Source organism: Pocillopora damicornis, chromosome 14, assembly GCF_964200805.1.
Source record: "Pocillopora damicornis chromosome 14, jaPocDami1.2, whole genome shotgun sequence".
Lineage (NCBI taxonomy): Eukaryota > Metazoa > Cnidaria > Anthozoa > Scleractinia > Pocilloporidae > Pocillopora > Pocillopora damicornis.
The window spans coordinates 4,320,949-4,346,327 of record NC_142683.1 but is presented as its reverse complement, the minus strand read 5'-3'; the positions used below and the strand labels follow the sequence as shown (position 1 = coordinate 4,346,327).

At 36.4% G+C, this 25,379-nt stretch overlaps 3 protein-coding genes across 12 annotated transcripts in view; all 3 read right to left on the bottom strand.

The window, feature by feature from the left end:
* The window catches only part of LOC113676079 (serine/threonine-protein kinase MRCK beta), a 36,183-nt gene extending 34,157 nt beyond the window's left edge, over positions 1-2,026 (bottom strand). For 8 of the 9 annotated variants that reach the window (XM_089193432.1, XM_089193436.1, XM_089193434.1 and 5 more), the window contains exons 1-3: positions 1,497-2,026; positions 1,278-1,369; positions 1,091-1,174 (exon numbers count right to left, since the gene is read on the bottom strand). In XM_089193432.1, coding sequence (XP_089049558.1) covers positions 1,091-1,174; positions 1,278-1,369; positions 1,497-1,686 — 366 coding nt within the window. In that variant the 5' untranslated portion in view covers positions 1,687-2,026. The remainder of the gene's footprint in view (positions 1-1,090; positions 1,175-1,277; positions 1,370-1,496) is intronic. The other variant, XM_089193440.1, reaches the window with a different exon arrangement.
* A 4,949-nt stretch (positions 2,027-6,975) lies between these two features.
* Positions 6,976-12,987, bottom strand: LOC113676069 (leishmanolysin-like peptidase). Its single transcript, XM_027192690.2, has 3 exons — positions 12,094-12,987; positions 10,897-11,061; positions 6,976-9,069 (listed from the first exon to the last, which is right to left on the bottom strand). Exons 1-3 carry the CDS (start codon positions 12,790-12,792, stop codon positions 7,921-7,923), a joined length of 2,013 nt encoding a protein of 670 aa, XP_027048491.2. The 5' UTR covers positions 12,793-12,987; the 3' UTR covers positions 6,976-7,920.
* A 581-nt stretch (positions 12,988-13,568) lies between these two features.
* On the bottom strand, positions 13,569-25,359 carry LOC113676071 (uncharacterized). Of its 2 annotated transcripts, XM_089193428.1 has the most exons (18): positions 24,779-25,359; positions 23,978-24,156; positions 23,524-23,594; positions 22,708-22,871; positions 21,614-21,732; positions 20,893-21,002; positions 20,552-20,654; positions 19,866-19,952; positions 19,629-19,719; positions 19,193-19,244; positions 18,168-18,277; positions 17,678-17,759; positions 17,079-17,166; positions 16,786-16,886; positions 16,229-16,370; positions 16,024-16,107; positions 15,058-15,167; positions 13,569-14,157 (listed from the first exon to the last, which is right to left on the bottom strand). In XM_089193428.1, the coding sequence occupies exons 1-18, from the start codon at positions 25,104-25,106 to the stop codon at positions 14,115-14,117; spliced, it is 2,064 nt and encodes a 687-aa protein (XP_089049554.1). In that variant the 5' UTR covers positions 25,107-25,359; the 3' UTR covers positions 13,569-14,114. The 2 variants fall into 2 exon arrangements, with proteins under 2 accessions (XP_089049554.1, XP_089049555.1); XM_089193429.1 differs by lacking the exon at positions 15,058-15,167 and having other exon boundaries at positions 24,779-25,123.
* Positions 25,360-25,379: the final 20 nt, after the last annotated feature.

Genomic DNA, 25,379 nt, shown 5'->3' with positions numbered 1-25,379 from the left:
ACATTTCACTGTTGCTATTTCTGACATGCTGTGGATGACATTTTGTGTTAAGTACTTCTAAACTAACTTTACACTTGTATTGAAGAATGAGTTCAATTATTTATAGAGCCAACAGAATACAAACTCGCTCTAACTTGATCTGTCATCTTCCCAAACAAAACACCCCTTCTTTAAAGGCTAAAATTCATGCTATAAATTCCATGTTCAACCTGAACATCTGATGGTGAGGTTGTTCTTATTGTTCGTGGAAATGATAAAGGTGATGCACTTTGCAGCAACCATTGATAGCATATTTTCAGCTGTCAATCCGTTTTTCCAGAAGTTACGACACAAGAATTACAATCAATGAAACAAAAGAAAAACGAGCACATCTGTCTGCAGAGGTGAATATAACACTGTATTTTTTTTCGCAATATAACCTCTGACACTGACGGAATAACAAAAAGAAACTCTTGAGCCTTGATCTATATGAAACTAACTCTCTTTTTTATCTAAACATAGTCATACATTTACATGAATATACACAAAAGCTGTGCTTCACGATTCAGAGCACAAGAATTTCCTACTCAAAACTAATGGAGCATCGAAACTAAGCATGAAATCAAATAAAGGCAGCTGTGAGTAGGAAATATCGACTCTCCTCGCTACAGAAAATCTTACAAAGCAAACACTGATATATATTCTGACCATAGGGAATCCTTGTGAAAGTAAATAATTTTGGCATAACGTGGTTATTTAAATTCGCACCGGTGCGCATTACGAATGCAAACCGAAACTGTGCGAATACCACAGAGTGCTCCAATTAGAGACTCCTGCACTTCTATTCATTCGATAAAGGATTAAGAATTACCGTGTATCACAAACAGATACGAATGCTGAATTTTGTCAAAAATCAACATTTGATCAATTGTAAAGTCGCTTAGCAAACGAATGTGGATCGCTAGAGTGTCAAAATAAGAATGTACACTTCTCAGACATGCAGTTTCAACTCATTTAATTTCCACAAGACCGAAGCGGAGCCAATCGTCGGGTCAAAATTAACCCAAAAGACTAAACAATACTTCACTGAATAGATGAATGAGCTACTCACCTCGGCTCTTTTCAACATTTCCCATTTGTTTAAAGTCTTCATAGCGTATATTCTGTCATTGGATTTCATGCGAACCACAGTCACCTATAAAGGAAAGTTCGATAGGAAAGTTCACGTCTTGTGCTGAAGAGAATAATATAAGCTTGGGCGAAAAACTTTACTTCCCACAAAAATTAAGGAATCTTACTTCTCCAAATGCTCCTTTACCAATCAAGGTAAGGGGATCGAAATCTTCTCGGCGCAAACGAAGAGTTTTAATCTTCGTCGCTATCGGCTTCACTGCAATGAACACATAACAACACATACATCAACCACCAAGCTCGCAGGCAACTATCGCAGTTAGAATAACTCGGCTGTCATAAATCACAAGCTCAGCTTTACGTTTCAATGCTGATTCTCCACTTACCATTCTCAATAAATTCACTGATATTTTTGTCTCTACGAAGGGTAGAATTACAACACTCGTCGTACAACAACAGTAAAATGTCTAGTAAGGTCTCAGTGCTAAAAGACCCTTTCTCTTTTCCACCGTAAGAGAATACATTCTCTAATTGTTTTAGTCTTTCTTCGGCTGGTGCTTCGCTCGCTGCTGCCATGATTAGTTCTATTGTCCTCGCTTCCAGCAATTAGCAAGTGATGTAGTTGGGCGTACAGACTACCGCATATTCTCACTCGATTATACACCGCTTCTGTGTTCTATGGACATGGTGAAGTCTCACAGTCGTGACGACCCAAAATCCTTTAAGTGTTATACCGTCGGTCCAATTTCCTGAAGGCTAGTCTTCGTTTGGAAATACTGGCTTTTAAGAGATCTCATAGACCGGCTAAAGTCCGCAGCTTTGACCAATCTTCGATCGATGATTCTACGCAAAAACAATGCCTCATATGCTTTAGAAGAAAATCGGAAATTTGGTAGATCAATGCCAATGGCATTGTGGGAAAGCCAAGCCTAGCATACCACTGACGTAATGGCTTAAGAAGGCACAGGGGAATTATGGGTAATAAGTGTTGACCAAAAAAAAAAACAAACAAACAAACAAACGAACGAACTATTAGAGAAACTATTGAGAAGCATCTAAATTCATCGAAAATATTAACATAGTATTATGATCAGAATAAAATAGGAGGAGAAATAAACGAAAATATGAGATCATTAAAGGCTAATTAGTTCATCGTGAGACTATTTCCAACATCTTGACTCTTCCGGTTACGAGATATATACCCACTCCCACTCAAGCAGCTTCCTATCACAAATATCAATTATTTTTAAATCAGAAGAGGCTTCCACAACACATAAAGCGACTGTACTGTTATCAAAAGAAAACGAGAAAATTTATTAGCCTGTGGAAAAATTGTTGTGCTTAGTCGCGGGACTTTGTTTATTAACAACCATGATAAGTTGATCAAGGCAGATACACGATACATGACCGTGGCTAATTTGGAAAGCTGACATCTCGAACGTTTCTTCCTCGTAGGAGCAATTTGCTTGTTGTTTATTGGCCGCTCAAGAGTTATCGAAATCCTCGTCAAATTCTGAACGCATTTTTCCTCGCGCGCCAGAGAAATGTAAACCATCGTTGGAGGATTTTTTAAGAGAAGTTCGCGAAAAGGCTGTTTTTATCACTCCCAATCAGTAAGGCGCCGTTTCAATCTAATTAAATGCTCATTGTCGTGTTGTCACAAGTGTCAACTTTTCAAGACCGGGAATGTCATGGGTAAAACCTATTATCAGTATGCGTCAGCCTAGATAGATTCTAAGGCCATTAACATTCGGTTAAGATTCAGTCTCATTCGCATGTTCGCATTTCTTTTTTAATAAACTGTCTTTTTTTCTTTGTTTTCACTTGTTTCCATATCATCTAACCTTGTTTAAAATCCACTGAAGAGTGATAGCTGACATACAAACATACAAATATATAATTGAGTTAGTAAGTAAATGAACGAATGCAAATCATTACCTTGCTTGAATAGAACTGAATCTAATTACGTCAAACTGCTAGCTGGACTGATTCAAATTTATAAGGTCAGTCACTGTAGATCCAACTACTTCTACAGTTTTAACAAGCAAATTTTTCTATGAATTAAATGCCTTATGCTACAAAATGCTATTTATTCGGGCTTCGACCTCACTTGAGACCTCTAAATAACCCTGTGTGATTATAAATGATCAATTGATGCGTCGAAAAACTGATGAAGATCCTAACAGAACAAAGACTTTCCTAGGCCTCAATCAACGCAAAAGAACTGTCAAGTTGACTGATTTAAAATTTCCCAAGAAATTTAAGACCAGAAGCTAAATCTTCATTTAATTGAAGTTTCGTGATTTACCTCTAATATATTACAACCACATATATTCTAGAACATTATTTAAAACTCATTCTGTGCAGCCAAGACATGGACGTCTCTCGTCTATACGTTTCCTCTCATTAAAAACATAAAGATCAGAGCAAAATTAACATTTTTTTCTTAAAGCCTCAGGTTGAAAAAAATATCAACGGCTAGATAATCAAATACTTGAGACTGCTTAATTGTCTAAACTATGTACGAATTCGTAATTTAATTCAGTTAAGAATAATTGTTAGATAACCCAAACCCTGACCAATTTTAGGTATTTCCTGAATGCGACTATGGATGGTTATTCACCTTTTCTAGAACCTGGTTGTCTAAATCCTTCTTAGACACTACTTAGGCGAGAACCTCTTATGTTATCCCAGTTCTAACAACCTGCTGCATCTCGCAGTCTCGTCCCTAGTCCCCACCTTAATCTGAAGCGAAACGGCAAGTTTACTTTACCTTACTCAGAGCAAACTTACGCTATAAACTATTCAATGTTTTGGAATCTAAAATGCTTCATAACGTAAATAAAAGCTCAATTACAAAATATCGTGCGTCTCAATTAGACCGTAAATTATCCGTGTTAATATAATCTTTAAATGCGTTTATCGCCCAAGTGTTTTGGTCATGCAAAGCTATTTGATCCGGACGAGAAGTTACCATTTCATCTGACACGGGACACATGGAACCCTATCAAATTGAGATTTGTTGTACATTGAGTTGGTTAACTGAATTTTCACAAGAGTATATGTTGACTCTTTTTGCTGAAAGTTCAAATGGCGAAGTGTGCCGATAGTCAAAAATATTCACCCAACATGCTACAAGTTATAACGGGTGATTTTTCATAGATCTATTTAATAAAATTTGAGTTTAAAAATTTCAGAATAAAATTTTCCCACAAAAAAAATTGGTAGACGGCAATTCAAGCGATTTGACTAAAGTACCACAAGAAAAGTATGTTTAACTACTCTTCATTTTCCGCCATGACATGACTTACATCAATCGCAAGGAGGGATCCCTAAAGGCTGCTCATTATTTATCGCCTGGTGGGTGGGGACCGGGAAGGAGTCGAATGGATTTGGTTGCGTCACGATACAATTTACCCGATCCCCCATAAGGCTCTGTAATATTCTTATGATCCCCCCACCCCCCCCCCCCTCCTTCATCGGCAGTCAGTTTTAGTCTCCCTTTTACATTCTGTTGGCGACGAATGATCTCCCTCTCCGCCGCCACCCCTCCCCCCCAAAAGGCGGTAAATAAGGCCAAACAGTTGTGCGTTCAATGGCTGCACCCGTTGAAATTCTGTTTTACCAGGCACTTCATATTAATCAGCTTACTCTGCTCTAATCGAGTAACAATGTAGCATGAAAGTTTGGGGATTTTTTTTCCTTTTTTTCTTTTTTACTTTCGCAAATTCGCAATTTTGCTTGTTCCTTGGGGAAATTTTTTTTTGCGGTGCCAATTCCAAATGACTGTAAATTGTGATGGGAATTTCTCAAGTTTTTGCGATTTTCATTCAGGTGTCACAGCATTACCAAGAAAAGACACGTAATGTTAATGCATACTGACTCACCTAGGACAGTTCATTGAATTCCAACCAACAGCTAGCTTGATCGCCGGATTTCTATCGCGTGAGGGTTGGTGAGCGCGACTATCACGAAAGAGATCGTGAATGAATGATCTAATCGTTTTAGTATAAATCTATTAGTCGTTCGACATGAAAAAAAAACAAAAACCATAGACTCAGTTTTTTTTTTAAAAATATCTTGTTTACAGCGCACACTCTTAGGCTCTTAACTAATACTCACTATCTATCACGGAATAAACAGCGAGTTGCAGAGCCAGTCAGATTGCAGCTTTTGTGAAAACACGATGGGATCTTTTCTCCATACTGTTCCCTATCCTATTGTATTGACATGGCGGATTTGATAAACAATACCGAGCGTCTAAACTACTTGAAGCGATAATTTCCTTTATTCTCAAGACTGTAACGAGTGATTCCGCTATAATAGTGTCTGGAGAAATTAGGTGCTTGTCAATCTTAAAGCTTTAAAGGTTGAAAGGCAAGAGTTCCACGACTGTTACTGACAATCGTCTGCGCAGGCAACTGATAAGAGTCGATGAGAGGTTACTCGGGCAGATAAGCGAATCATTCACAATTGGCTTAAAGGATAAAACTGCATTAATTGAAGTCTTAGATGTGATAAGGATGATAACACATGTTTAATTAATTTTGATGTTTTTTTTACCCAGGTACCCCGTGAACTTTCCCTCCAACTAAAAACGTGTTGAGAAAAGATTAAATAAAAATGACTTCCGAGGATGTCAAAATTTCTGGTGACCCACTGGTTTTCACAGTTGTCCGATGATTATAAACACGCTAAGAATTGTATATTAGTAATACAGATCAAATGTAACATGATGTAGAACACCAACAAATCAAGAGGCAAACCAGTTTGCCATTTACAAACGCGTTCCAGGGGTTGAGCTGTAATAACGAGTAACTAATCCAGCTGACGGTGTCGAGACTCGAACCCGGGACCTCTGGGTTGAGAGTCCAACCCGTTCTCCTCTCGGCTGTGCTGCTGTACTTGAATCCAAACGTCCGTCTGTTTAAGGCCCTTCTGCGCAACAAGGAAACGATCTCCCCTACTCGGAAAATTTTTCTTCGTTTCTTTTTATTCGTGTCAACCTGCCCTATCAATTTCTGGTTCCGGACGTTTTTGTATCACTGGTCTCAGGAATAAATCGCTTTGATGTCAGGGAAAAGCAAACGCTTGTATATGTTGTGAAACAAAGATCGTTTTTTTTGAAAAAATCTTTACGAAACTTTGTATAGTTTAGTAGTTTATATTTTGTGATTGCAAAGCGCTTGTACTTTGAGCATTAGTGCAACATCATTGTTTACTATTATCGTTATTGATTGAAATTACTATTACTTGGAAATATTAGCATCATTATCATTATTATTATTGTCATTAATATCATTATTATTATTATTATTTATAGCATTATACTCATTTCCATCATCAAACATCATTTCATTGTCATCATTTTCATTATCATTATCGTCTCTATTGCTATGAAATGTTGAGATTACACAATGAATTCTCCTTTCAGTTACTCATTAGAGACCTAAAGCAGTCAGGACGGCAACGCCGAGGAAGACTTCGATTGAAAAATGAATTTCTACCTTTAATTAGAATTTCAAAAATAGCTGCATTTGTTTACCGTCCCATACAGCACCACAACTCAACTTCAGCAAAACGTTTAATAGAAGCGTTGAGTTCTAAATGGAAATTAAAATAATTTGCCGTCGCGGTTTCGGTTCGCAGGCGACGCAAATTGTGGTAATTTCACGTTGTTGTTTTGCATAGGACGGCTAAGAAATGTACAAAGTTTTAGAATACACGTGCTGAGCTATTGTTCTATCAATTAGATCTTTTGTTTTTCCACGTCCTCGTTTCCGTCGCCGTCGTGGTTTGCTTAAGGTCCTTAGTGACTCATCACAGCCACCCAAACCTTCCTATCTCAACAGCAAGAGCATAATTGGCTTTGTTGATCGAATTTTTATTTAACAGTATTCATTTACTTATTTTTTCATGTGGAGCACTTTTCGAGCTTGCAGGCTCATGCGCAAATAAAACAAAGGGGCTCGTGGATTCAAGTAAAATAATAAAATTTTAAATAATTTGCTATAAACATTGCAATACAATTCATCCAGTATTTGCCAATTTAAAATAATTATTCCGAAGAATAAATTACGCTTATAAAAATTCTTGCTTGCAAAAGTAACTCAGAACGTGATATTCAAAATAATCTGATAATTCTAAAATTAAAGGGTAGTAAATGATATGTTCCTAGTTTCCTTTTTGAGGAATAAATTACTCCTATACTATATTAAGCTGAGATACACTTTAACAGTACAAAAAAAGCTACTGGCATAAGTGAATGGTACATGTAATTAATTTCTACGCGCGTACGTCGTTGTGGCCTGTACCACTATCGGAAAACTGTTTTTGCCCTATCTCTTTCAGACCCTTACGGTGCGACCATTGTAGTGTCACTCAGTGGAACTTGCAAAGGTGTTTTTTCTAGTTTGCTCTGTAATTGGAGTTTAAAAGTGACGCAACCTTCTAGAATAGTTCCTGTGAATGTAAAACTACAACCAATCGTAACTTGGTCGCTGGTGTTTTCCCGCGCTTCTGGCGGTTTGCTTATTTTTATCGTGGGTTCTGATTGGCTCCTTACTACATCGTCCTTTTATCTGACTGGCCAGTGCGATTAGTTTGTGCAGTAAATAAAAGTGGCCAATCACATTACAGGATTAGAGGAATGAATCGTTGATGACGGAAAGTCAATTGAATCAGTGGTATAAAGCCAACGGTTTCACGGTTAACAACAGTTACAACTCAAAATTTGAAAAATGAAAGCCGTCAGAGTGGAAATGTTTTTCTCTAAAATGGAGCAAATCCAAAAAAATCCAAGAAAAAAAACTAAGCTTCAAGAACATACCTAAAAACCGTGTACACAATTATCAAAAGCAACTGGGTATGTAAGACCTGTCGTATTACTATGGAACATTCAGAACAAGTCACTGGTGATGTTTTGGATACTGGTTGTGAATTCTTTGGAGCAGGTTTTAATTCTGCCGGGCAAATAAATCCACTGTCAGAACAAACTTCTTCGCATGATGGACAAACAAGGGTTCCTTGAAAGCTCCAACTGTCGACTTGCACAGAAATGTCCAAAACCTGGCCTTCATGGAAACATGGATATTTAAAGCCACCAGCGATTTCGACCCTCAGTGCATCAGATTCACAATGAAATTTATAGCATCCACTTCCATGATTCACAGCCGTGTACCGTGTACCACATTTCTCTTTCATCCACTTTGTTCGATGTTCAAAGCACCGTGATTTATTGCCGTAGAATTCCAGTGCATAATTCAGGTCATACGGTAAAGCGTTGTGTTGTGATATACAAGAAGATGTTCTGACCTCTTCTCCTTTCTGTGTCCATGTAAAACTTTGATAAAATGGACAAAAATCAGCTAAAAGTACCGCCCCACCATATCTGTCTTCTGATTCGGAAAATCCCGGAATAAAACCGGGCAAAAAATTCTGAAATTCAGTAGGAAGATTTTGTTCATATTCTACTAAGTTACATGAGGCAACAGATGTTCTGTCGAGGGAGCATCCAGTCCGTGAGTCACCCTGTTTCTTGATTTTAGAACAGAATGGAGCTATAGACTTTCCAGCAGTTTTCTGAGCTTTCATCCAAGCAGCGCAGCTGTTTTTAGTAAACAAACAACCCAAGTTCCTTCCCCAGCGTAAAGGATCGGCCATTTCATAGTTGACAAGGTACCAGCCGGTATCTTCCATTAACGCCAGAGTCACTCGACTAAACACGGTATTCTGTGTAAAAACACCCGTCATGGCTTCGTTTTCAAACAAGCGCTTTTCCCAATGGGCTAATGCTGTACCTTCACCTCCTTGGTTTTCAAGCTCAGCTCCTTCTAAAGTCGAGCAATTAAAATGCCTCTGCGCTTCTTCTTTCACCCTCGGTGTGACCATCATATAAACATTGTGTTGCATTGTACCAGACCTTGTTAACCAGTCGTTTCTCGTTACCATCCTGACAGTCTGGAAGGAAATTCAACCTAAATTGATTTTAATATTCCATTTCATTGTTGAGAGGGTGAGGCAAGTTTTCTGGAATAATCACAGAGCTAAGTTACCGTAATAAAAGTAAAATCAAATTACATTTAACACTCGACTGAAAATTCCTCTAAAGGGTATTTATCTTTGTGATGGCAAAAATTCCCTAAAAACTATGAAACTCAAAATTAGCTGTTTAACCCCTTCACTCTGGGAAAACATTACCATGTAACACCTACATTTATGACAACCACCTTCCAAGACTATTGACATAGTGCAAGATCAAGATCTCATTAGTAATTCTCCTTACTGTCTGCCATACAGTTCTTATGATGTTAGTTTGGAGAATTTTTTATTGGATCAACTAATAATCCCCTAATGATTTTTTTGTTTACTCCCATCACTCCTCTACTTGACGTTGTGTCAATATTGTAAGGGGAAATTCAGTCTTGATCGCTCAGTCACATGATCAGCCCTAGCTTTGGGGAGACTGCTTATAGCACCCATCTCCAACCTGAGTTGTCAGAGTTAGAGTAATTTTAAGAAAAATGTCTTTTGGTAGAGAAAACAGACATGATGCTATCAACATTGATGATTCCAGCAGTATGCAGGACACATGTAATATGAACTTTGTCATAGGTCACACTCAGCATAGAGTCTCAGTGGCTCAGTGTTTGAGCATCAGAGCACAGAATCTGAAGGTCTGAGGTTTGATTCCTCATGAAGACTCAGATTTTTTTCTTTGTCCTATACTTGTGACATGAAGAAAAACATCTTTCTCTATTTTTTTACTGAGCACAAAACTTACCATCTCTCTTATTCTGTTTAAATTTTTTTGTAGTTAAAAATTTAAAAATTAATGAATGAATGTTTTTATTGTTGGTTTCATGATTTAAAAATCAGTATTGATTTTATTTGTGTTAACAGTTACAATGTTAATATCCATTGTGGAGCTAAAAATCAGTGACAAAACAAGTCAGCGATGTACAAATACTAAAAAAGGGTTTGCACAGTGTCCACTTGTTTTTGTTGCTGATCATCTTTTGACTTGTGAGTAAGATGCACTGTAAGGATTTAGGGAGACAATAATACTGTCTTAAATAAATAGAATGAGAAATTTAAGTCCAATATTGGATTAAGGAAAGAAATAAAAACTTTACATGCACATAATGTGTGGGTTAGACAATAACACAATTACTAAGGCTGTAGATAAGACAAACAGCTGTAGCAGTGGGTGGGGAGGGGTCAGTAATGGTGAAATTATTTCCAAGTTCCAGCCCTATCTGTCTCACTCACTCAACCCAAAATAACTATTGTAAAACTTTGATTGTGCAGCTGAATCCTGTCAGCTGGATTTGATTGGGGTGTGTTACATATCACCAATTTAAACAATAGTCAACAGACTCCCCTCAATAGGAGTCAACAGTTGCCAGCAACATAGTGATGACTTTATTGTTATGAAATTTACAACAAACCACCAAACATTACCCATGGATTGAAACTGACTAAACACAACCAACTCATGCCACTTGAGTCTTATAGCCGGTAACATCACAACTTAACTGCACAATCAGTTTACCCAAACCACACTCATCGCGCTTAACTAACATCTCTTAACTTTATTCTAATGATCACTTCAGCTCAGGTTGTCAAAACATCAGTCACCACTACTGACCACAATCCATCACAAGCTACATGATCACATTACCCCTGGGTTCAAACCATATACTACATTGTAAGTTAAGTAGATAAACATGATCCCTAAGTCTAGAAAAGTAGAAACTCTTCAATGTAATGTGCCAAAAGCCTGACCTGTTCACTCCACTTGTAGTGTTTTAGGACATCATCATACTCTTTTGGAAGTCCATTAGAGCGACGAGCAGTCAGCGGCTCACCACTTTGATTGCGGAAAAATGCATACAATGATGGTGCAAATCCAAGAGCATGGAATATTTCATGTTTGACAGTTGCCAAAACCTAAAGAATAAAGTTTTCTTTTATTATCAGGGGATCAAAAACTAAAGACTGCAGCTGGAAAACAAACTGTAACACTTGTGTATAAGCCGCACCTTTTTGCTTAAGTTTTGAGCCAAAAATTGTGGGTTGGGCCTATAAACAAGACCATTATTTGTCTCTACTGTCCAGACTTCCCACATGGTTGCCATGCAAACGTTTTGCATCGTTCTTCTGCACTTTAATTTCATTCAAATTCCAATTTTATTTGAGCTGTGGGCTTTAGCAATGAAGACAACTGTTGTCAGTCGCAGCAAATAAGGAAATCGATTTAAAAAAGCTTTAAAAAGAGTTTTTTCAGAGTTGAGTAACTTATTAATGTATTAATGTCACTGCAAATACACAACATTAGATTTCATTAAGTTTATTGTGAACATCTGCAAACAAACAACCAACTTTTTTTAACAAGAGTGCTTTTCTGGAGTTTTTTTTTTTTTTCGAAAATCATGCTTGAGAGTTGGGGATGCAGCTTATACACAAGTGTGGCTTATACGCAAGTTTTTACAGTAACTCATGGCTACATTTGGCACGATTACATTTAGTTAAAATAATTCTGGAGCATGATGGTCAGAGAGTAGACTATGGTACAAACTGCAACCAAATTTAATATCGTTAAAAAAAAATAATCCAATCAGAAAAAAAGGTTTACATTATCACTGGCCTATGAGAACTTAAAATGGAAACAAACAAACTGCTCGAAATACAGGGAAATGTCAAAGACAAGTCAGACTTTTTTTTAAAATTTACATCTATAGGATTCCATTTGATTGTTGAGAGGGTGTAGCAAGTTTTCTCAACCAATCACAGAGCAAAGTTAAAGTAGAGACAAATGACAGTTGACACCCAATTGAAAATTGCTTTAAAGGTATTTACCTTGGTGATGGCATAAACTCCCTAAAAACTATGAAATTCAAAATTTGGTGTTTTAAATTTTATAAGATGCCATTCTAGAAAGGGAAAATTCAAAATCGCAACCTTTGACGAGCTCTCTCTCACCTCACTGTAGCTGCTTCTCAGTTCACTTGCAGTCACCCTTTTGGGACATATGTTGATAAATCCTGCTACAGGTCTATCCAGTCCGCTTTCTTGTTGGCAAGCCGAACCATAGGCTAAAGTCGTTGAGCTTTTTACACAGTTCCCATGAGTAACTGCTGTAACATAAAGAATAAAATCTGCGTCCTTGTGTCCTTCTCCAGCAGTGAATTCAGGTCTTGTGTCGTTACGACAGTTCCGGCCATTCTTGTCACAAACCCTACACTGATCCAAATCGTGTTCTGGAATTTCAATTGGTCCGCATAATATTCGAGAAGAATTGCATGATTCTTGACAAAATCTGACCCTCCCTGGTCCACTTCCATTGGCGTTTTTAGAGAAAAAAAGCTGGTTAGGACAACTCCTTTGAAGACGAATATTCGTCGTTGTCTTTCGAACTTTCAACGTTCTACTAAAATAGCTTTGCGCTTGTTGTAAAATATCCTTCACCATGCTGGGATTTTCTAAATTGCTGATGTTGAGAAAGTCCAGCGAAATTCGCAGTGGCTGGTCCACAGAGCGTCTTTTTAAGATATGCGATGGTTCTAGTGGAATATGTCGTATCATCTCGTCATATTCAAGGATCAGATCATGTGATAACGAAAAAAACCCGGCTAAATATAACTGGAGTACACAAAAGAACAACAACGATTCCGCCGCCATGTTGAATTTTCAACAGTAAAAGAGAACTGGAAACGATAATTTTGCCGGCCAATCGCAGATCGTGGGTGTATATTAATATTTGCAGGCGCTAATACATGGAAATTATCCTCAGCTATCCCTAAAGTGAGCTAGCGGGCGAAGAACATGCCAACAGATTAAAGCTAGTCAAAAATGGGTTCCCCACAGAAAAAATATGAGAAGAAAAAAATTCTAGTACGTTAAGGGTTCACTCTGTCACCTTTTAAGCTGTTACCCACTCAAAATTCCCCCCGGAGATTCACCATTTACAAGATTATGACACCTTCCTGATTTATTTCAAACTTTTATTTGAAATACGTTTTTCTGAATAACTCGGACAATTTTCGAGATTTTAATTCGTTCTTTGGAAACGTTCGCAAAATGTCTGCCTTTAACTCATTTAAAAAAAAAGAAAAAAATTTTTTTCTGCTTCTGTAGGTGGGAAGTAACCTTGATCCAAAGAACGACAAGTATTTTATTTCTCACAATAAAATATATTTTATTTCTCTTTGATCCAAAGAACGACAAGTATTTTATTTCTCACCACAGTATCACCCCTGAATCAAACAAAGAGGTCATAACAACCCTATCAGTTTGTTGTTGAAAACGAGAACAGGGTGTCAAGCACTGAAATCAAACATGGAGTTATCTAAAATCACTTCTCTTGAAAACTGGTCATTTTAGGAAAGAAAGATGAAAAAGATGCAGTCCTTGGCAGGAGAAAGAAATGACCCTCTTGAACAGAGAATAAAAATATATTATTGTATGGAATTATTTTATTCTTGCATGCAATACATCAGCCTGATATTATCACTGTTAAACCTGGTACATAAAATAATCAGTCTGATATTTGAACAATCTATAACCCTTTGACCATTAAGCGTGACCAGCATCTAATTTTCTCCTTACAATATCATCCCTCAATCACACACAAAAAGGAGAATAAACAAAATGATCACCAAATAAAGAACAAATCTGTTAAACAAATTCTCCATGTCAGCACCTTTGGAAATGTGTGGAGAATATGCATACTGATGATAAGAATTTAAGAGTTAAGGCAACAACACCAGATTCTTTTATAGACTCTTTGGTATTGATGTAACTATCTAAGTCAATCAACCAAGCCTACTGAAATATGGAGAACCATTTTCTCTTTCCCATATTAATGTGATGGAAAAGAATAATAATCTGATGATTCAGAGGTAATAATTATTGTCTTTTTCCCTTCCTTTATTCACAGCAAAAGCATTGCAAGGAGCCTGGAAACAAAAAGAATTGTTGTGTGCTGGATCCAGCCTTGTAAATCACACATGTCCTGGTGGAGTTGGCGGCAAAAGATCAAGATAACTGGGGGAAAATGCAAGGAAGACAGATAATCAGTGAAATGGCCAGGAATATTACACTGAGTAAAGCAAGTGGTAGTCAACAAATCGCATAGTACTGAATTAATATTCTAGCAATACTGTCACTTGAGTATGTTTTTACAATTATTACAACACACCACTATCTATGTCTAACTCTCTAGCCTGCATCACAGGCATAACATTTGAATGCCAGCGAGTGACGTAAACCCGCACAAGCAAGCAAAAAGTCAATCATGCAATATTTGCTCACTCATTCGCATTGCTTGCATTCTCACCATGCACATGTTACTCAGGCTACTACTTATTCTCTTAAATCAATAGTCTTTTTTATTTATTTATTTCTTGCAAGGTCACTGTCACATGATGGATTCCTGGCAACAGCACCAAAACAGACAACAGTTTGCATCCCCCAACTTTCACTTTGAACATCAAGGTCTAAGTTTTTATCATGTTTTGCTTATGCCTCCCTCATTTTTTAACCTTTAATCTTGGTGACTAGAATTTAATTGCACCTTACAGTATCAACCCTGAATAAAACATTAAGGCTAGGGAAAATACAATAAATTATTTTCATCCAAAAAATATTTTGACTGTTAAACCAGCTCTCTTTATCAGAACCATAGAAAATGTATGAAGAACAATATGGAGGAATTTACTTTCACTCCCTGATCTGATTATTAATTCTCCCCTCTAGCTGATACACATTTCCATGTAAATTGGTTATGAGAATTAGGTGTTTGATCAAGGTAATATCTTGTACCTGATGAGTTTGAATATTCTCTCAACCTGTGTGCTGGATAATGTATGGATATTATGGGAAGAACTTATATGTTGATCACTTCTGGGAGTTAAAGGGTCAAGGTGACAAAGCAAGCTCTTTTACCTGGGGTTGTGCATTTCTATCCGTCCTCTAAGTATTGAAGGACCCAGCAATGAGCTTAACTGAGAAAGGCATTCAGAAGCTGCTGTGGATGTTAGTGCATTGTCACTTTTCTGCCAGAGAAATGCGTATAAAACCAGATGTGAGGATAATTTTTATGACAAGTATTCCAAAAAGGCTAATAATGGTAATAGGACAGAGTGGTCTGTGTTGTCCAATTCGGTCTGTAATCATATGAGTGATCTACAAAATCGGACAACCTCGAAGCAGGAGTCCGATTTGTTAATAACGAGTCTGATTACAGACCAAATGGGACAACACAAAGTCCTCTTACCAATTAATAAGACTATGGCAAAATTTGAGAAAGAAACCAAGTATTAATTTTGTTACATGTTTTCATAAAAAAGACAAAAACAGTTACCTCAGCAAAATGCTTACACAGGCATGATGTGTTAAATGTCCCTTTAACTGTCCTATTACACTTATTACACTGTCTTATTACACTGTCCTACAACACTGTCCTACAACACTGTCCTACAACACTGTCCTACAACACTGTCCTACAACACTGTCCTACAACACTGTCCTACAACACTGTCCTACAACACTGTCCTACAACACTGTCCTACAACACTGTCCTACAACACTGTCCTACAACACTGTCCTACAACACTGTCCAAATCACACTAGTGATAACCAATCAGTTTGAGAATTTTGTTATGGTTTTGATTAAGAACAAAATGTAACAAAGGTCATAAATGATTCATGAGACCTTTGGAGTTTAGCTTACAGGGTAATCCTAAGTTTCACATGTACAAAGAATCTTTAAATGCCATACTTTTTCAGTAAGATGCAAATATAGGAAATACAGCTAACTTTTACAAGATGTCATGATCCAGATTCAAGAGCACCAATCAAAGGGCCACTATGTAGGAACTACTTGAGAACAAAACTAATAGCAGTTCTTACCAGACTGTAAAAGATTGAGTCGATAAAAAGCTCAAAATGTCTTTTGAATTGATTCTTTCCTATTCTTTTGGCTATAACTGGTAGCTGGAAAAAAATATGGTCAAAATTTAAATACAATTAAACAAAAATTTTAAAAAAATGGATAATTTTGTTTATAACTTATTTTGCCTGAGAATTACATTATAATGTTTCCAAGTTGGTTTACCTGTGTGCACACAGTTTCCAGTAGATGTAGATGCTGAGTATAATGTTTATAGTGGGCTGCCTCTGCTATAAGTGGCATTAAGGTGATCACTTCTTTATGAGCCTTGGGATTAGTTGAAAGCTCAGCAACAAGATCCATGCAACTAGGAGAGGGAGGAAAAGAGTTCTCAATTATCAGCTTACCTTTTAATACTCATAACCTCCAAAGTCATTTTAATTTGTGCAAATCCAATTCAGGATTAGTAAAAGGTTGGTCTCTGTTTGCCAACTTAACCTCTGAAGACACCTTCACAATTGTTGTTTCAATCATTGTGGTAAAGAACATTGCTACAGTGAACAGTAAGCTAGTATCCAAATCAAAAGGTTTCAGATTTAGATCCAATTGGGAAAATAACCAAAATCCCCTTTGTTTTAACTCAAAGTTGGTGTCATTTATGGCTCTTTAAACAAACCCATCTGGAATTAGGACTGAAAAAAAATTAATCTTTTAATATCCATGATCTGATAAATCATTTAACCTTCTTGCACTAAAAGTCATATTAATAAATTTAAACTCACCCATCAGCCCTTTCCCATGGCTCAGCAGGTCTTCTGAAAAGATGATCTGCACATCCACCTCCTCTTCTCATTTTAGGAGCAAGAGACCCACAGGAATACATCTAAACACCAAAAAATACTTAATCTATACACTTTATGATATCTCAATATAACAAGTTCACAATTTAGTATCATAGTGTGTGACAACAAAAACAATAGTACTCTGTCCAAATTGCACAGTCTGATACATGTTTTAATCTCACACAAAATTCAACACTGCATTAACAATAATTTTTTTTTGCAAATACCGGTACCTGTCTGTTTGTATGTAGTTCCATATCATTGTCTCTCAGTCTTTTTATGACTCCAAATGTGGCTGGACCCTTCTCTACTCCTGTATACCTTAAAAAAAGAGTGAAACATTGATATCATTATTAAACCCTTTAACTCCCAGATCAAATTTATAATTCTCCTTACTGTAAACCATACAATTCTCATAATGTTGGTTCAGAGAATTTGAAATTGGATCAACTAATTATCCTCAAATTGATATTTTTCTTAATTCTCATTACTTATCTGGTTGATATTGCATTGATATGATAAGGAGAAATTCTGTCTTGGTCACTCATGGGAGTTAAAGGGTTATCATCTCCTACTCTTAATTTTGCCAGTGCCTCCTTCTACACTTAGAAAATATTTTTAGTAATGACAGCTACAATTGGAGACTTTCCTGGGGAAGAGAGATGTCAGAAAAAAGAATATCCATGAAAAAGACAATAAAGAAAACAGCAAGTAATAACAGAAAGTTATAAAAAATATCTAGGGAACTAAACTAGCTACTAAAAGTTTTACTTTCAATTGATGAAAATTTGCACTATAATTGATCAAATGTAAGATGGAAATGAATTTTTACTTTTCTGTGGTGGCTTCCTGCTTCTCAATTCCTTGTAGACCTTCAGTCACTCTCTTAATAACTATATTCAGTGCAGTTTCTCCTGCAAATAAAGCAACTAATTTTATATTTGATAGTCTACAAAACGATCACTGTACTTGTTCTGCAATATAATTATGTTTCACAGAGTTCATTTTCAAACCTTTAAATACATCCAAACACATGTTCATGTCACTCTATTTTTAGGATATAGACACCAAACAATTAAAATGTCACCCATTCAAGTTCTTAGCAACATTTGCTGAAAATTTTGTCAAATATTTATTTTGCCATGGCAAATTAAAATAGTCACAAATTGAATTGATAAAGAGTAACATTACGAAACTGTCAATCATCTTTCCCCTCAACAGTCCCTCTAAAAAATTAACATCCCATACCATTTCTTAAAAAGTACTTTACATAACCCAGAGAAAACCACATGTGAGAACTAATGACAAGTGAAGGTACCTACCGTAAGCTTTAACAACATTGCTAAGTGACACTGCTGCACCTTGCCTTACTGAAGGAATGCTGTCTGACAGATTCTCAAAAAATAAAGGATACAGTTCATCCATGCTGGAACTTAAAAAAAAAAAAAAGAAGAAAAAAAGGAAAACGTTATGTTTCAGGTGAGGCATTTTAATTCTTAACCCTTAATTTACACCCTAACATCAGTATGCATATTCTCCATACTGTTCTCTCTACATTTCCTAATGTGCTAGCAAGGAGAATTTATTTAACAATCAAGAGGTTCCTCAGTTAATTATCATTTCCTTTATTCTCATGACCTTAATGTTTGATTCATGGGTGACATTGAAAGGAGAAATTAGATACTGGTCACTCTATGGCAAATGCATGTGTGCCACAACAACCTTACCTATTTTGGTTTTGAGAGTTTCTACAATTTTCCAGTTAATCAAAACTATAATAAAATTCTAAAACATGATTGGTTATCACCAGCCCAATTTGAGCACCAATAGGACAGTCTATGCTTATGATTGGACAATGTAATAGGACAGTTGACACGTCATGCCTGTGTACATGGACAGAAAGCATCATGTGTGTGCTAGCCGTTGTCATGCATTTTGTCAAGTTAACAGTTGTTTTCTTATAAAAACTTATAACAAATGTCTAGTTTCTTCCTCAAATAATGTTGCAGTTTTGATTAATTGGTAACAGGACTTCTTGTCGTCCAATTCTGTTTGTAATCATGCTCGCCACTGACAAATTGGACTCTCACTTTGTGGTTATCTGATTTTGCTAATCACTCCTGGACTCCACCCAGTCATACTATCATTATTAATAAGACTCAAGAACAAACAAACTTATCAGCTGGAGGGTGTAACCTTACCATAAAATAACATCAAATTCTTTCATATGAATTACAGTAAAATTTAACCAGTTAAGAAAGAGAGAATTGACAGCTTAACAGGGGGCAGAGCTGCAGTCTCTTGTGAGCAGAAACAGGATTTCAAAATAACAAATCATTCCACCAACCTGCACTCCTGAGGAAAACACAGCACAAAATTTCCACAGGCCACACAAGCAGCTGAAGAAGAAGCAATGTCATTATGAACTGTTATTTAAACTGTGATCAGTTACTGTGTGTCAAATGGTAAATTTAAGACAAAAATATGCTGAGTGCATAGTTTGTTAAAATCAAAATTCAAAAACTTCAATTGAATGACTTGAAAAAAACAGATTTAAAAGAGGTAATTATAATCCCTAGAAACAACAGCATTCACACCCTTGTATACTTAGTCACAATTATAAAGATAAATTAGTCATGTCCTATCATATGGATTTCAAAAATTCAAAATTCAAAATTCGAAGATCACTCACAGCCATCAAAATTACACTCAAAAACTTCCTCTCAAATCAATACATTGCCTCACTCCTGGCCTGCATCAACACAACAAAGCACAAAACTTACCATCCCTAACAGGCCAACTGTCATCTTTGAAACAAAACACCAAAGCCTGAAGAAGTTCTGACACATGTGACCTTAAACTGTCTTGGCTAACCTAGTAGAAATTAAATGGACAAAGGAAACTTTTTTTTTAGGAAATTATCTTCAGTTATCTATTAAGATCAATAACTGAAAGTCCAGCATACAACCAGAATAATTACAGAATTTACATGTAATTGTTTGGAGGGTTTGTAAACCAACCTTAGTCCCAAGTTCAGCTATGCAGGCACAAGCTGCCTCTCTGACAGCATGGTTGTCTGCCTTGGTTTGACTTATATAAAATTCAACCTAAGTGACGATAATAATATATCAAGCATCATATCAGCATTTATTTAACACTTTCACTCTCAGATCTGAAATGTTTTTCTCCTAACTGGTGACCACACATTTTTTATTTGCCCATTTGTGAGAATTTAGCTGTATCAAAACAATGTCCCAAACATGAGAAATTTTCCAGTTCTCACACCTTTCTGCTTTTTATTATATTAAGATTGTGTTAACATTATAAACTCAACTTTGCACTTTGTATTAATTTCAACTGTTGCTATCAACAACACTCAGTCTGATGTCTTTAAACATAAAAATGTTGCCTTTTTCTTAACCATTTACACCCCAACATCAGTATGCATATTCTCCATAATGTTCTCTATACATTTCCTAAGGTTTTGACAAGGAGAATTTGTTAAACAATTGAGAGCTTCTTCAGTTGAGATCATTTCCTTTATTCTCATAATCTTAATATATGATTCAGGGGTGAAACTGTGTGAAGAAATTAGATGCTAGTCACTCTAATGGGGTCAAAGGATGAAAATAATGAACACATTAACCTTTTTACAACTTCCCTACATAAATGTTTCTTAATTCAAAATAAAATCCTTTTTACTCACTGTCTCTGTGATGTATTTTTCCACCAAATGTTTCCCTTCTGTTCCAACTATCATCTTCCAGCTTTGCTGGGAGTATATTCTAACACCTTCTGCCACATAATACCTTTTAAAAAAAGTGATTTCAATTCAGCTACATAATTGGGAATATTTATTTACAATCCTGATGTCAATAGATTTAAAATTGAAATGTTAAGATGTGTTAAGGTAAAAGTTAACTTTTCATTTTATATTGCATTCAACTTCATCAGCATTGTATTTTTTCAGAAACAATAATTTGCTCGATGAAGAATCAATTGATTCAAATCAGGAATTATTCCAGAAATTATACTGTATGGTCTAACCTGTTCAGACACATGGCTGGTAGCACCTTGGGGAAGAACCTCTCTCTTGATTCTTTACTGGGCAGAGTCTGAAAGAACTGCCGCATGGCTACAGAGGCTGCTAACCTAACCTATATTTCAAATGAAAACAGATGTTATGAAGTATAAAGTATGACCAGTATTTAAACACAACAGTCTCAGGAAATTATGCAGCAAAGTAAAGTGAAAACCAAACAATGTATTAAGTGGTCGTTTTATTTCATACAACATCAACAACAAGTCACATTACCATCACAGCATCAAGCAGACAAGTCATAAGAATATCAAAAAATATCAATTAGGGGATAAGTTGACCCAATACCAAACTCTCTGAACTAACATCATGAGAATTGTATGGCAAACAGTAAGGAGAATTCCTAAGAAATTTTGGATAAATAACACCATTCTAACTATGGAACTGAGGAGCTTTCAGCATACAGCATTTATCTAATGAACTATGGTTCTTAATGTTTTTTTTTGTTATCTTTCCTTGAAAAGCAAAAATAATCTTCCCCTTAAATTTTCTTTGAAAATTTTCTTCCAGATTATTACAATCTGGGACAAAGGATGAAAAAGAGAACACCTTAACTAGTGATTGAAATTTCAACCAATGTAAGTAAAAATCTGAACTACATCAATATCCTGAAAAGGGATATTATTAAAATTAAAATCTATGTGTTGCACAAGTAATCTGTCAACATACTTGGCTCCAGTTGTCAGATAATCCTTTTTTCAGGTAATCTGAAAACTGATCTCCATGTTTGAGTATTGCATTTTCTTTAACATCTATCATGACAGACTCCATACCTTCAGACGACTCATCTGCAAAAAAGTGCATATTTTGAATTGTATAACTCAAGAACTAAACAAAGAACACTGCTGCATTATATACTTATGAATAGGGAGAGAAAATAAATTGACAGGTCTCACCCAATAAACCTCATATCAAATTTGTAATTCTTCTTACTGTCAATCATAAAATTCTTATAATGTTAGTTCAGAGAATTTTGTATTGGATCAACTAATTATCACCAAATTGATATTTTTCTCTATTCTCATTACTTATCTAGTCGATATTGTATTGATATTGTAAGGAGAAATTCTGTTTTGGTCACTCATGGGAGTTAAAGGGCTAAATGTGATACCTGATTAACCTCAAATTAATACAGTATTTTACAGAAAGGCAAGGTAAGGAGAGATTTGATGTTTTCCCCTATAAATTTGACATGTGAAGTACTGTTTAAAGTGCACATGATGAGTCAATTTTTCTAACATTTGCACATAAAACAGGATCAGGAACCCCCCCTCCCCCCCCCCCCACTTTGCTACCCTCTCAAGGCCTATGCTTTACAACAGGAGAAATGATCTTACATAAAAACTATAGTTGCGTTATTAGAAAGATAAAGAAAAAATGATTGAGAAGGGGGGGGGGGTCATACATGACAAAACATTCTCTAAATCAATAGCCTACACATGCATTTTCAAAGATAACTTGCAGCCACAATGGACACTTTTAAGATTCCAAAGAGATCTGATTGTACCAAAGAACTTTGGAAAGGACAATTTGGTAAATTTGGATAGGGGTAATCCAAATATTCTTTGTTTAGTTTGCAATGATCCTGTTTTATGCGCAAATGTTAGAAAAATTCACTCATCATTTGCACTTTAAACAGGATCAGGACTCCCCCCTTCCCAACTGTTTTACAACAGGAGAAATGATCTTGCATGAAAACTATAGCTATGTTACTAGAAAGATAAAGAAAAACTGATTGAGAATTAATCCAAAAGGATTCCTACCTTGCTTTCTTCCCAGGCTAACAAGTGATGCACAGAGTTGATAACCTGTCTCTCTCACAAATCTGTTTGTATGGTTTAATGCTTGAAATATCAGATCTAGAAGGTTCTGAGTGATGTATTCATTAAAGGCTCTTCCACATCCTTCTATCACTGATTGAAGACACCTAAAACATAAAGTATCTCAGCCACCTTTCTTCTGTTTACCGCACTTGGTTAGCTTACATTATGTAGCGCAGGACTGGCATAAGGGAGGTCAAGGGCTCAATTTCCAGGCCAGACTAACACGCAAGATCAAGGGTCTTAAAATGACTGAGGAGAATGCACTGCCTTTGCCTTAATAAGAAGATAAGCTGTAGGCCCTGTCTCCTGTCTCTCCTCTGTACTGGTTAGCAGAGGACATTAACCCTTTAACTCCGAGAAGTGATTAACATGAAACTTCTTGTTATAAAATCCTCACATCATCCAGCAAACAGCTTATGAGAATACTCAAACTTATCAAGTAGAAGTTGTTATCTTGATCTAACACCAAATTCACATAACTAATTTACAGGGAAATGTGTAACAGCTTGAGGGGAGAATTACCATCAAGATCTTGGGAGTTAAAGGGTTAAAAACCCACATACTTCTCGTAAAGAGTAGGGAACATAGTCCCCAGTGTTGTGCTCTGACCTTGTCATTGCTTACACAAGCTCCCATTTAAACCAGCTCTGAGCTGAACTGGGCCAGCCTGTCTAAATATCACAAACACAAACAAAGCCCTATAGGCAGTTACTATATTTTTGTTAATAAAACTGAAGTTGATAGCATGTGACAAACCTCATGCTTGTCTCCAAATGTTTCCATCCAGCAGTATCATGAAATATCTGTGCAGCATCTGTTTTTTTGTACTGAAAAATCCAAATAATATTGTATGAAAAAAGAGCTGAGACAAGAATACTACTAGTGATTTGAGTAACATAAAGACTAAATGTTATTGCTCTTAGTTGTTGAACAAAAAAAGTTGGAAGTTTCTTTTCTATTTTCAAATAAACATCGCTATTTTAACCCTTTGGCCCCTAAGAGTGACTAGCATCTAATTTCTCCTTACCATATCATCCCTGAGTCAAACATGAAAGTCATAAGAATAAAGGAGATGATCACCAACTAAAGCAGCTCTTGCTTGTTATAAAAATTCTCCTTGTCAGCTTCTTTGGAAATGTATGGAGAGCAGTATGGAGAATATGCATGCTGATGTTAGGGGGTAAAGGGTTAAAAGTATTTAGTTATTCACCTTTTCTTCACCTGTCTCCTTTTCACCACCAGTTAATTTATGCACAAGTCCTTCAGCTACTTCTTCAGGGTCAGGCAATCTTCTCTCCAAATTTTCACCCACATTCTTCAAGATTTCATCACAGCAGGCCACAAAAACTCCTGTACCTTTCATTGAACAAAGGGCACCAAGTACCTCTCCTGTAATTTTAAAAAAAAAGGAGATGAAGTTTTGAAATCAGTGCACAGCACTGTGAAAATGAACACAATAAAGTGTATTTTAGAGAGTGGAAACAGATAAAAACGTTATCAAAACTTATTTCATAAATGAACAACAGAGACAACCAGGTAACTTTCCTTTGATATCATTTCAATGTACCTACTTTGACTATCTGAGTTATACGTTACGTAAAAAAAAATAAACCAAATTATTTAAAAGGTCTCTATGTAATCTATTGCTTAAGTGTCTGCAAGAATGAAAAGTGTCTTTTGTGACTCAGAAAACTTTTAAAGTTGAGGTTACTTATTAATTTAATTTTACGTTGGGAGCTGATCAATATCGTGGCTTTGTCCCATATCCTTTTAAAGGGGGGATAATACGTGGCAAAATATTCTCTACATCAATAGCCTACGCATGCATTTTCACAGATCGGTTGCAGCCACAATGGACACTTTAGAGATTCCGAAGAGATTTGATCGCGCCAAAGAACTTCCAAAAGGACAATTTGGTAAATTTGGGAAGAGGTAATCCCAATGTTCTTTGTTTGGTTTGCGACGATCGTGCTCCTAACCTCTGTAAAATTAGCTTTAATTCTGATTTCACCTGAAGCAATCCTGACCCTCGCTTCGTCATCATGCATTAATTTTAATGCTTTTTTTCTGAGGGTCTCACAAAAATCATCCGAGCCGAGATTGTTCAAAATAAATGTCTTGCTTCCTGTCAAACCACCATGTCGTGTCTCCCAGGCTCCATCCGTCGATGTCACAAGTTCGATCAAAGAGTTTTGCAAATCCTCTACTTGTTGAATATCTGAAGTAAAGTTCGAAGTATCTTTCAGTTTCCCTTCCAAAGCTTGTAGCCCTCTATCTCTTTCTAACTTCACATGGCTACAAAGAAGAGCTAAGATATCACTGACAGATTTGTCCGCCATCTTTGTTTGAAGTATCCAACAAAGGATTGTGGGACCGATGTGTCACTTTTGACTGCTGGGAGGAGAGGGTAAGGTTCGTATGGAAAGGTGCATGTTCAGTGCGAGCAACTGCAAGCAAATGCAAGTGTGCAGGTGGGCTTGCGAAAACAAATTCCTCCCCAAGTAAGTCTACATGATCCTGAATTCAAGGTACTTTTCTTCATTATATATATAACAGCATACCTGGACTTAAGGAGGATATGAAATGAAAGAGAGGTGACTGCTGTGTAGCCG

Excerpts from the sequence above, each read along its gene's own strand:
- LOC113676071 (XM_089193428.1), bottom strand. The coding sequence starts at position 25,106 with ATGGCGGACAAATCTGTCAGTGATATCTTAGCTCTTCTTTGTAGCCAT. Across the intron at positions 19,245-19,628 it reads CAGTTGGCCTGTTAGGGATG|CTGCTTGTGTGGCCTGTGGA; the intron begins GTAAGTTTTGTG and ends CTTCTTCTTCAG. Across the intron at positions 14,158-15,057 it reads ATAGAAATGCACAACCCCAG|TTATCTTGATCTTTTGCCGC; the intron begins GTAAAAGAGCTT and ends ATTTTCCCCCAG.
- LOC113676069 (XM_027192690.2), bottom strand. The coding sequence starts at position 12,792 with ATGGCGGCGGAATCGTTGTTGTTCTTTTGTGTACTCCAGTTATATTTA. Across the intron at positions 11,062-12,093 it reads TGAGAAGCAGCTACAGTGAG|GTTTTGGCAACTGTCAAACA; the intron begins GTGAGAGAGAGC and ends TTTATTCTTTAG. Across the intron at positions 9,070-10,896 it reads ACTACAAGTGGAGTGAACAG|ACTGTCAGGATGGTAACGAG; the intron begins GTCAGGCTTTTG and ends ATTTCCTTCCAG.